Here is an 11,953-nt window from a genome sequence, read left to right as displayed (position 1 = left end):
TTAGCCATAGGCACATGGTTTTACGTTGTTACCTTTTTATTCCTTTATTTCTCTTGGTCATTAATAAATCTCTATAAATATAATACTTTAAATTATTGTAGACTAACCACTGAAGTTGGAGAAAGAATTCTCAATTTTTAAGTCATATTTCTCCTGCCATGGCTTCCCCCCCCACCCCAAAACCCCTCAAGAACTATGAGAGTACTCTGAACTCTCTTCAGAGTTGCTGCCCTGCTCCTGCCAGGTTTTTTTCTTTCCCATTTTTTGCCACCCCCCCCCCTGGATTCTTTAGTTTGAGTGACTTAGTTGGGGACTCTTAAAAAGAAGAGATAGTTGCTTTTCATGCCCATCTGCTTGAGCCAGCATTCCTCGACGATGATCTAGCTTCCTGGGTTGAACCAGCCATCTGCTCCTGATCCTCGTGATCTTCCTGATCCCGCTCAAGATGCTGGTTGCTGCCACCAAGGTTGTCTTTACACACAAGCTGGGAATCTTTAGAGCTGATCTCAGGGCAGCTGGTAAAGCAGGAGTGTGTTTTCCTTAGGCAATAATTAGCTTCCTAATTCCCTGTCAACATGGCAGGGGAAGCAAGCTGCTCCTTAGTGTGTTATTCCAAGGGGATAGGGGAAGGAAAGTTATTCTTCCAAAAGAGAAGTAAAATTGAAAGCATAGTTCACACTATGAAAGACTAGTCCATTGCCTTTTTCAAACAACTCCCAGTTTTAAGATGCTTTTTCTTCCTACCATTCCTGGGTGCACTGAACCTTGCGATTATCTTGCCTAAAATTCAGGCGAGAAATTCACCTCCCTAAAAACCCTTGCCATTTTGGCCTGCTCAATCTCTATGATTCATCCAACTCAGCAAGGAATTCTCCCTGACTATTAGAGATCCCAGAGGTGTGACAAAAGGAACCTAAATGAATAGGGAATTAACTGTAAAGAGTCTGGAGGTGAAATTTTTAAGCCTTTTCAGACTGCATTGTTTTATAAAATTCTCTGATATTATTGTACTTTGCTGATTGCTTTAAGATTTAATTTTGTTGTTTTAAGTTCAAATATTAATCTGATGAATAATATTCTGTTACACTGAATGATTTTAACCTATTGTGTATTGGCTATTAGATATATTCTGTTACCTTTCCCCTATAACTATATTGAATAAAATATCATTGTAAAAACCCATAAACAGCCTTTTCTTCCATTTTGACTTTGTTAATTGCCACATAGATGATGGGTGGAATAGATCAATCTGGTTAACAACCTTTGGAGAATTTTATGAACTAATATCTCAAATTGATTTTAAGGGGTCTTCAGACATAATTTTTAGATATCTTCTTGGGTTCTTTTTCAATAGTTTTGACTGATCAACTTGTCTGGCTCTGAGTTATTTGTAACTAGAGGTAAAGGGTCCATTTAGTAGCTGAAATGAAGTACAAGTATAATCAGCACCTCCTCTTTTGTAAAAATGTAATGGATGTGATATATCTCATACCAGAGGAGCTGGGAAGTTGTTCCTAGGGCATGGTACCCCTGGATGGCTCCCAAAAGGGAGCATCTCCTATTTGTAACTCTTCAGTTAACTCTACTCTTCCACCAGAATGATCTAGATTCTTGGTGACATTTTTAGACACAACATCAATAGTACAAAGGTTGGGGGGGGGGGGGTGTCTAGCCTCTTCTGCCAAATTATGAAATAATGGCAGTAATATACTTTGTTAAAAATATCTTTGCCAAGTTTGAAAGATTTGCTACACCTGTAAAACTTGTGACAAGTATCCATTGGTTTCTTAGATTGTTTTTTTTTTTTAATATCATACAGCAGACGAATGTGAATCCAAATGATAGTGGGCTTGTTTGCTATTATCATTAAATGGGTTATCATAACTTTGGGGATTTTGATTCTTCTTGAATGTGCATTAGCTGTTATACTACTCATTTTTAAAATTTTGTTACTTTATAAAAAATCATTTGCACACATACTGTGTATCATGGCCAAGTTTTTTTTATTTTTAAAACTTTATTTCTTATTGCTTTTGCTTACATGTGCAATATACTACTTCAATTTTATTTTTTCTCTCCTTTTGTATTTGAAACACATGTCAACAGTATTAAGATATTTCTTCAAATTTTTTTTTATTTTGCAATAATATAATTTTAAAATACATTTGCCCTAATGTCAATGCATACCCAAAAATCTTTAGACTATAAAAATGATGCCATTGATTGTTTAAAAATTATGGGACTCTGCTTAATCATTCTGTCTGATTCCAGAAAGGAACAAGTGCCAAGAAGCACAAGATCAAAAAGGAACAAAACAATCCAGATAGGATTGATGAACTTCTATGCCAAGACAAGAGGACTTAAACTTCCTTGGGATTTGAGGTTGAGGCTGTTTGACATGTCAGAGGCAGGTCTTTCTTGGCCTACATTATAACAAGCACCTCACTTTGGCTGTCCTTCTGGGTCCCATAACCTAGTCCCTCTTCTGTCTTTCATAGTGTGGCAAACTTTCTGTAGTCCCAGCTACTGACTGGTTAAGTGAATAATTACATGTATCATTTTAATTGGGTCCTGATTCAAGGACCTGTTATAGGGGTATTTTCATTTACTTAGAATTTTTACACATAAGAATTTGATAGTCTATATTTCATCCAGAAGTTACTTTTTCTTTTTCATTTGGATTTTTTAATGTTTTTGATCTCTTTGCCAATTGATTCATATACCTTATAATTCAGCCATGCATCCCTGAGTGATCCCTGTTGTTTTTCACTATCCTCCTCAGGGTGGAATGTATTAGTATTCTAAAATTCAAAGTTAAATTCTTTTTGAGAGTACATGTAAGATAAGAAACATGCTACCTCTCCAAATTCAGAAAGTGAACTAGTTGGAGAAGCCCACATGAAGATGACTGCACAGAAAACATAATGCACCAGAAGACCAGAGTAAACTTTGGGATGTGGTGATTTGAAGTGTGTAGGGTTGAATGCATTTTTGTATGTATATTCTTATGCCAAAGGGGACTGCCCCTTAATTGGCTTTTTGTCAATGGGGCTAGCAATCATTGATTTTGTTATCTTTCCCTTTATATCCCCAAATTATTGTAATTTAAAAGTTGGTTATATTTAAAAGATCCATTGGAGAGACCAGTCTTCCAAGGATCTCAGGAGGGATTGTGTAATTGAAAATATGTTACCCTAAAAGCTACATTTCCTAGGAGCACACTGACTTCCTGTCATTATGTTCTGACATAGACAGAGAACTATATGTCTCACTCTCTTTGCTTCCTGTCGGCGACTCCATGGAGGATGGGGTTTTTGAACAGGTAGATTAGCCATGGGCACGTGGTTTTATTCTGTTACTTTTTTATTCCTTTACTTCTAATGATCATTAATAAATCTTATAAAATTTTAATTTTTGCAATGATGGCGAATTTTAACTTTTATAGACCCAGCAATACCACTACTAAGTCTGTATCCCAAAGAGACTTTTAAAAAAGCAAAAGGAAATTATTTGTACAAAAATATTCGAACAGTTCATTTTGTAGAGGCAAAGAATGGGAAATTGAGGACATGTCCATCATTTGGGGATTAAATGAACTAGTTGTGGTATATTATTATGCTATAGCATAAAAAGAAAAGCAGGCTGTTTTCAGAAAAACTTAGAAAAAAACATAAACTGATGCAAAGTGAAGTGAGAACCATGAGAACATTGCACAGAGTAACAGAAGTACTTTAAAAATAATCAACTCTGAAAGACTTAGCTATTCTCAGCAATACTATAATCCAAGAAAATTATGAAGAACTTATGATGAAAAATGCTATCCACCTCAAAGAAAGAACTGATGGAGACTAAATGCTCATGGAAGCATTTTTTTTTAATTTCATTGGGGTGTGAACCTTAAAAATTCCCAGACCCTACTTTATAAGATTAGATTAAGACCATTCCCCATTTGGGCAGTGAACTCTACTTAGATCAGGAATGTGCGAACTCTATTCCACCTACTTAAGTCTGCCCTAAGGGAAGATAAAGTTGTAAACTCTTTTCTGAACAATGAAAAGTACATAAACCCATACTTATAATAAGGCAAAAAGTTCTTAAGATGAGTACCTATAAAGGTCAAGCAACTTGTGAACTTACAAAGAGCAAAGAGGAAAAAACTTACTCAGAGATCCTAGTCTACTCAGGTGTGAACTAAGAATGGTCTGTCCTTTGAAAAACGTCTACTGTGATTGGTAGATATAAGGACTTAGGGGAGGTGACTGTAAAAAAATAGACTCAAATACAGGACTACAATCCCCACGAGCCACTGCTCCACTTCCCCAGAATGCCTTGCAATCTCACCTGAGATCGAGAAGGTATTTAAGCTGATTCAAAGGCTTTTGAGGGGCTCTCTCTTGGCTCTTTTTGGACTTCCGTTTTGGAGCAGGCTTGTCTCTTGCGTGATGTGAGGTTATTTTGTCTAGGCCTCTGGCCTAGGCACATGTTTATTACTTGTATATTCTTTAATCTTTATCCTTTAATAAACCTCTAAAAAATATAATACTCCTTGCAGAGAGAAACTAATTTCTACCTGCCTCAGCCGCCCATATTCCCTAAAATTTAATCTTTACGGTTGGCGTAACCACTTCGGGAGAAAAAACTGAATCTTCTGATTTAATCTTTAATATCTAGTACCTAGAAAAAAAAATTTTTTTGAGCCATATCTCTCTGGCCAAGGTTTTCTACCCTCACAAAGCACAGGCTCCGGACCTGCTGCCCACCCCACCTGGCTCGGCCCCGCCGCTTCCTGCCTGCAGCCTGCAGCCCTGATCCTCCTCACCTGGTACCTGGTCCCGGCCTTGCCCACCCCCGCAGCCGCTCCTGCTCCTGGCCTCTCACCGGCCCGCTGCCGCTGCCTGCCTATTTCTGCGCCCCAGACCCACGAGCACGACTCCAGTTGGCTCATCACCCAGATCCTTGGAGGAGATCGCTCAGGACTCATTTCGACCAGCTGGTAACAGTATTGGCCATGTGGGTGGAGGGGAGAGAAGAGAGGGAAAGGAGAACGGGTAATTTTCCCTTGGGCTAAGCCTCCATGTGGATGGGGATATTGGCCACAGGAGTATCAGAGAGGGGAAAGAGAGAAAAAACAGATCTTTTCAAACAGAAACCTAAAAAGCAATGGGTTTAAAAGGATTTTTGACTCTTCTGGCAATTTCATTGATTTTACCTGCCTGTCAGGGAGCAGACTCAGCCCAAAGATTCAACTTTGAATTTGAAAATGGGTGGCCCAGCGACCTAGAAGCCAGGCCCAGAGACGGGAGGTCTCTAGTTAAAATCTGGCCTCAGATGCTTCCCAGCTATGGGGCCCTTGAACCCCATAGCCTAGCCTTTACTACTCTACCTTCGGACAATAGACATTTAAATGGATAATTAAAAACAAACAAACAAAACAAAACAAAACAAAAAAACCCACCCAAGGAACTTTAAAGACTAAAGGCTATATTCTAAGGCATTTCAGACTCCAGTGGTTTATATAAATCTCTGTATTCTATTGCATTTTTTGTTATGGTTTAACTTTGTGATTTTAAGTTCATATATTACTGGATTCAATATTATTCTGTGAACTGAAGGTTGATTGAATTTATTTTCAATGTACTGAGTTTTAAAATTCTGTTGTTTTTCCCCTATAACTGTGTTGAACAAATATTATTGTGAATAAGCCCATATATGAAAAAACAGCTTTTTTCTATTTTGCTGAGGATAGATGGACTTCAGAACAGGTTATAATTGTATTAACAACCTTTGGAAAATTTAATGTGCTAAATACCTCAAATGATTTGATTTTAAGGGTTTTTTAAATATGATTTTTGGAATTTTTTTTAACAATCTGGTTATTTTTGCCTGCCTCTACCACGAGGTAAGGCCCATTAGCTGAAGTGAAATACATTTTATAAACACCCAACCTTCCCACATGTGAATGGAAGTTGGGCAGTTAATCTCAGGGCATTTGTACCCTTAAAAAGCCTCCCAAAAAAGGAGCATCTCTTTATTTATACTCTTCAGCTCACTATTTTACTTCTACCAGAATGATATATAGATTTCTTGATTATGTTCTAAACCCAAGATGAGTTTCACTTTGTTTTAAAAAATATGTTTAAATACCAAGGTTGAAGGATTGCTATGTTTGTAAAAATTGTGACAAATGTCCATCAATTCATAGGTTTTAAAATTTCATACAGCAACTTATGTGAAATATGATAGTGTGTTTGTTTGCTATTGTAATTAATTGAGCTATTGAGAATTTTGGGGATTTTGATATCTACATATTTGTACTACTGTATTTTTAAAGATGAAAAAATTGTTAACCTTGTTCAATTCATTTGCCTTCTACACACAGTGATCATGGCCAGATACAAAGAGGAAATGGATCTCATTTTTTGGTGAGAAAGCCTTGTATTTTATATTTTCTTAACTGACACAGAGTGTCAATGGTTATAAGCTATATTTTTGAATTTTTTAAAGCTCTTTTATTATTATATTTTTCTTGCATGTGCAATATACTTTTTCAGTTTTTTTATTATTTTTTCTCTCCTTTTTATATTTGAAGCACATGTCACCAGCATTAAGATTTTCTTTAACCTTTTGATTTTTAAGTTTAAGATACATTTGCTAATACATGCCCCAAAAGGCTTGTGACTATAAAAATGATGCCACTAATTATTTAAATAAATTATGGGACTTTGCTTAATGATTCTGTCTGATTCCAGGACAAGATATATACACAAGAGCCATTGCACAGAGCCAAAGAAAGGCCAATCCAGGATGGATTGATGCACTTCTAGGCCAATACCAAGGTCTTGAACCTAGTGTGAAGACTCGAGGTTACTATGTTTAACATGTGTTAAGACATAGGCTTTCCTTGTATCCATACTCACCCTGAAGATACTCAGACGAGTATCCCTGAAACCTTGGCTCCTACTTGGCTTCTATAATCTGGTCCCTTTCTTTTCTGCCTCTCATAGTGTGGTACCTTTCTGTAGTCCTGGCACTGACTGGGTAAATGCATCATTACTTAGATCATTTTGATTGGGCCCTGATTGAAGGACCTGTTATAGATTTATTTTTCTTCTACTTGGAATTTTTACACATAAGACTTTGATAGTCTATATTTTCATCCAGAAATTTTTGTTTTCTTTTGGATTTTCTGATGTCTTTTTAATATCTCTTGCCAATTGATTCATATACCTCATACCTCAGCCATGCATCCTTAACTGATTCTGAATCTTTCAATCACCCACAACACGGGGGAATGTAAAAAAAATATTATTTAAATTGCAAAGTTTAAATTCCTTTTGAGAAGAATTTTAGGTAAAGAAGATGCTACCTCTCTGAATCTAGAACTGAACTGTTGGAGAAGCCACCATGAAGAAGCCTCCAGACCACAAGTTGCACAAAATTGAACTTTGGGTGTGGTTGATTGAACATTTATTTGTATGTATACTTTTATGCTAAAGGGGACTGCCCCCTAACGGCTTTTTGTCAATGTGTTCAGCAATTATTGGTTTTATTCTATTTTCTCTTATCCTCACACTATTGTAATCTTTTAAGTTTATTATGTTTTTATGATCCTTTTGGGGAAAAATTAGTTTTTCCAAAAATGTTCACACGGGGGCATGTAAAAAATAGACTCGAATACAGGACTACAATCCCAACGAGCCATTGCTCCACTTCCCCAGAATGCCTTGTAATCTCACCTGGGCCGAGATCGAGAAGGTATTTAAGCTGATTCAAAGGCTTTTGAGGGGCTCTCTCTTGGCTCTTTTTGGACTTCCTTTTTGGAGCAGGCGCATCTCTTGCGTGATGTGAGGTTATTTTGTCTAGGCCTCTGGCCTAGGCACATGTTTCTTATTTGTATATTCTTTAATCTTTATCCTTTAATAAACCTCTAAAAAATATAATACTCCTTGCAGAGAGAAACTAATTTCTACCTGCCTCAGCCTCCCATATTCCCTAAAATTTAATCTTTACATGACATAGGAGAAAATGCCCTTTAAATAGGAGCTAAGATTCATTCAGAGGCAGATGGAGGATTGAGCTGGTGGAGGCAGCTGAGATGATGCTGGCCTGGTGTCACTAGAAACCTTGCTTGGACAGATCTTGTGGTGAGTTATTAAGGACTGATTGATCTTTCTCTTAAGGGCTGAGGCCTGAATTGGCCAGGACTGCCCTGGGCTGGCCTATCTTTTTCTCATTATTCCCCTTTTCTCTCTTTCTCTCCTTTTCTTTAATTCCTCATTTGTATTAATTAAAATCTCTAAAAAACCCAGCTGACTTGGGTATATTTGAATAATTGGGAATATTTCCCTGGCGACCACCTTATATTTGATTTAAAACAAAACATGGTAGTGAAAACATATTTCCTGTGGTCACAACTTACTCATCTACTCTTTTAGCAGCCACAATTTAAGTCTTCCACTATTTTAACTCACTACAGTTTAAGACACCCAACCATTTTAACTCTTACAGTTTATGGCTCCCACTCTTTTAAATCTTACAGGGGGAGGGGGTTTCACTACATGGTTAATGTGGAAATAAGTTTCTATGCCCTCCAATCCATTTTGGTATTTTGATCTACCCCACTTCACTGCTAATTCACTGTCAGATCTTGATTTCTCTGGATTCACAGCAATTTGTCAGATTCAGGATCAGTCTGTCCTTTTCACTTTCACTTTGCTCCCATCATCCCATGTTAGTATACTAACCAGAGACAGCACCACATGCTAAGTATAATATTCTAAAATGTACTTACAATTCTTTGTGTTTCTCCTCTGCCAAAATTTGGTCATTGGGTTTCAGACCATACCTGTAAAAAACAGAAACTACTAGTCATAGAAATGCACAAATATATTTGTCTAACAGACCAATCAATGAGCTAGGATGTTACACATGAATTGTCCTCCAACCAATTTTTTACATCATATTGAGCTGTCCCTTGTTTCTTTTTGACTTTTTCTTTGGACAGTCTATCACTATCTATCTGATCACTTTCCACTGTCATAATAAGGATATATTGAAGCCTCCATGCCTAAATATCATAGATCCTATATTCCAGAAGAATTTAATGTAGGTGCTAGTTATCAAGAACACCAAAAGACCCCTCAAAAAAAAATGATTATCTTTAATCCATGTGAAAGAAAGGGATATAACTGATATGGGAGACATTTCTGAATCATCTGTTGTGTACAATCAGGCTGTCAACTGGTTACAACTGTGAACTTGGAAATTACTCCACCCTACTCAGACAGTGCCTTACGGTAAGATAAAGTTGTAAACTCCTGATTGAACAATGAAAAGTCCCCAACTCATACCTTATAGTAAAGCTAAAACCTTAAGCTAGGTCTATTTTTAGATCTAATACAAAACGGTGTTAAGTACTTATAAAGGTTAAATTAGAACCTAAAAAGGTCAAGTAACTTACAAAAGGCAAGCTTAATAAAGAGGTGTGAAGTACTCAGAAGATTTAATCTAACCAGAGAAGGTGAAAACCAAAGAAGGTGAAAACTAAGAATGGACAGTCCTGGAAAAAAGAGTCTACTGCAATTGGTAGATGTGAAAATTTAGGGGACGTAAGAGAAAAATCTCTTTAAAAGGAGACGAAGGAACAGTTCAGGGACAATTGAATTCAGTTTGGAGAGCATTTTGGCCTAGGCCTTTTTCTACTGCTTAGCTCAGCCGGAGCCAGAGCAGTTTAAGTTAATTCTCTCTCTTTCTCCTTCCCTTAATTCTTTCTTTCTTTATTAATTAAAATCTTTATAAATACCATCTGACTTCAGTATTTTCATATTTGGTAATTTCCCATGGCGATCACTTACTAAACAAAACTCAAAACACTAAAAATTATCTTTACAGTTTTGGCATTTATACAACAAAAATAAGAATTTATATCGCATAGGACTAAAGTAACTTCAAACTAAATTAAAAAGATGGTAGGACTAAAAAATGGAAAATGGGTTAAAAAAATAAAAAAACAGATATTGATACAGATTCTTACCCATTATTCCCCTTCATATGGAGTCAAACAAGCTTACTCACAGTTCTTCATGTACAACATTTTAAACTAGTCAGTCAGTGAAATCAGTCAATAAACATTTAAGCACCTATTATGTCTCATCTTCATACTTTTAAGAAGGCTGTCTACCAAACCTGAAACACAATTAGGACTTTATTTGTGTCTCTAAGAAATCCCAGTTTCCTTCAAATCTTAAATCAACTGGTTCTTCCTTTAAAAGACTATAATGGGGCAGCTAGGTAGCTCGGTGGATTGCAAGCCAGGCCTAGAGAAGGGAGGTCGTAGGTTCAAATCTAGCCTCAGACACTTCCTAGCTGTGTGACCCTGGGCAAGCCCTTACTATTCTTCAGCCTTGGAACCAATACATGTGTGCATGCAACTGCATTTATAAAGCTGAATGATTTAATTACTTTTTTAATCTGTTAAAAATTTCCATTTCTAATCCTAAACACACTAATCAGTCACCAAGTAGTTATTAAGCACCTATGTGCCCGATACTGTGCTAGCCACTAGGGAAAAAAATTAAAAATGAAATCAATTCCTGACCCCAAGAAACATATATTATACTAGGGGAGGCACCTTACATATATTTGTGTTTGTATTTTAATAGAAAAGATAATCTGTGGGAGATATTTCTTATTATAATGAAGGATATACTCTGGCTTGACTAGAGAGATAATAGGGGAAACTTGTGAGTGCCTAGTTTTTATAGAGATAGAGATACTGCTGAAAGATAGAGAGATACTATTAGAGAGATATTCTGGGGTTGCCTACTGATCACTACTGAGGGCTAATAGATCAAGATATTTCCTACCCTCTACCCTTCACCTCCCAGTTTCCCACCCACTCCCTCCTGCCACTCTTCCCCTCCACGCTTTTAGTCAGTTACCCCTCTAACTCTCAGTTAGTTAACATCCTCAGTAACTCAAAAGTGAACTGTGAGATTTAGAGAAGATACTTTTCAACTTTCTCAAGTAAGGAGGTTTATTGGGAAAAACAGGACAAGGATGGAAATTGAGGTGAGAGGAATATGGTTGTCCCTAATCTATAAGGAGAGTTAGAAGGATTTTGGGAAATGTCAATCCTGTCACAGCTGTGACACAAAGTCTGTCAAGGACATATGAAGGACAATTGATTTTCTTCTGTCTTCTTCTAATCAGTCCAGTATAGAACAATAAATCACCGACATCAGCCACACCAAAGCCTCAGCCTAGGTCAGAAAAAGCCAGTCTTTCCCTTGGTCAGAAGCCAAGGCAGTCTCTCAGTTCATCAACTGGCCAGGCTCCAACTGACTTTCCTGGGAACATTCTATTTGAAATGTCCTTTCTTGATTGACATCTGAGGTCTTTTACTCTCTGTCTTGCATGCAGGAAATTCTCTCTCGCTTCATGACTCTTCCACAGTATACAGGCAGGTATGCACAGTAAAATATATTTGAGGCAACAAGGCCTAGAGTTTGGCAAGTTCATGCTGAAACTGCAGAGACCTGTGACTCCAGTTGTACAGAATAACCTCGGTATGCTAGGCAACTCTCTAATTATAGACTTCAGAGAAGGTAGCACCTTACATTGGAAGAGGAAGCTCCAAGATCTGGGAGTTCACTATCTATCTATCCAGTCTCTATGTTGGTGGGGGAGAAGAAAGAGAAAGACAGAGGACTAGCAACAGGGAGCATCACATAGAAGGGAACATTTAAACTGAGCTGTGAAGGAAACTAGGGAGCACAAGGGGCAGGCAAGGTGAGAAAGAATGCATGGGAGAGTTTGCAAAAAGGGGAAGAGCACGACATTAAAGACTTAGCAGTAATGAGGAGTGACTGAAACTTATCAAGCAAATTTCAGATGTTTGGTAATGTTATTAGCTATAAGCATAATGAAATTCTTTAAAATATAGTAGTGACTG

At 37.2% G+C, this 11,953-nt stretch overlaps 1 protein-coding gene and 1 long non-coding RNA gene across 4 annotated transcripts in view; one reads left to right on the top strand and one right to left on the bottom strand.

Annotated features, from left to right (window-relative positions):
• The window catches only part of LOC103105714 (uncharacterized), a 20,570-nt gene extending 20,398 nt beyond the window's left edge, over window positions 1–172 (top strand). For both annotated transcript variants that reach the window (XR_001626188.2, XR_008916879.1), the window contains one exon: window positions 1–172. This exon is cut by the window's left edge and continues 764 nt beyond it. This is a non-coding gene — a long non-coding RNA (uncharacterized LOC103105714).
• The window catches only part of ADK (adenosine kinase), a 645,392-nt gene that overhangs the window by 541,437 nt on the left and 92,002 nt on the right, over window positions 1–11,953 (bottom strand). For both annotated transcript variants that reach the window (XM_007478433.2, XM_007478434.3), the window contains exon 3: window positions 8,792–8,845. In XM_007478433.2, coding sequence (XP_007478495.2) covers window positions 8,792–8,845 — 54 coding nt within the window. The remainder of the gene's footprint in view (window positions 1–8,791; window positions 8,846–11,953) is intronic.

Source organism: Monodelphis domestica, chromosome 1 (genome assembly GCF_027887165.1).
Source record: "Monodelphis domestica isolate mMonDom1 chromosome 1, mMonDom1.pri, whole genome shotgun sequence".
Lineage (NCBI taxonomy): Eukaryota > Metazoa > Chordata > Mammalia > Didelphimorphia > Didelphidae > Monodelphis > Monodelphis domestica.
This window is presented reverse-complemented; position numbering and strand designations above follow the sequence as displayed.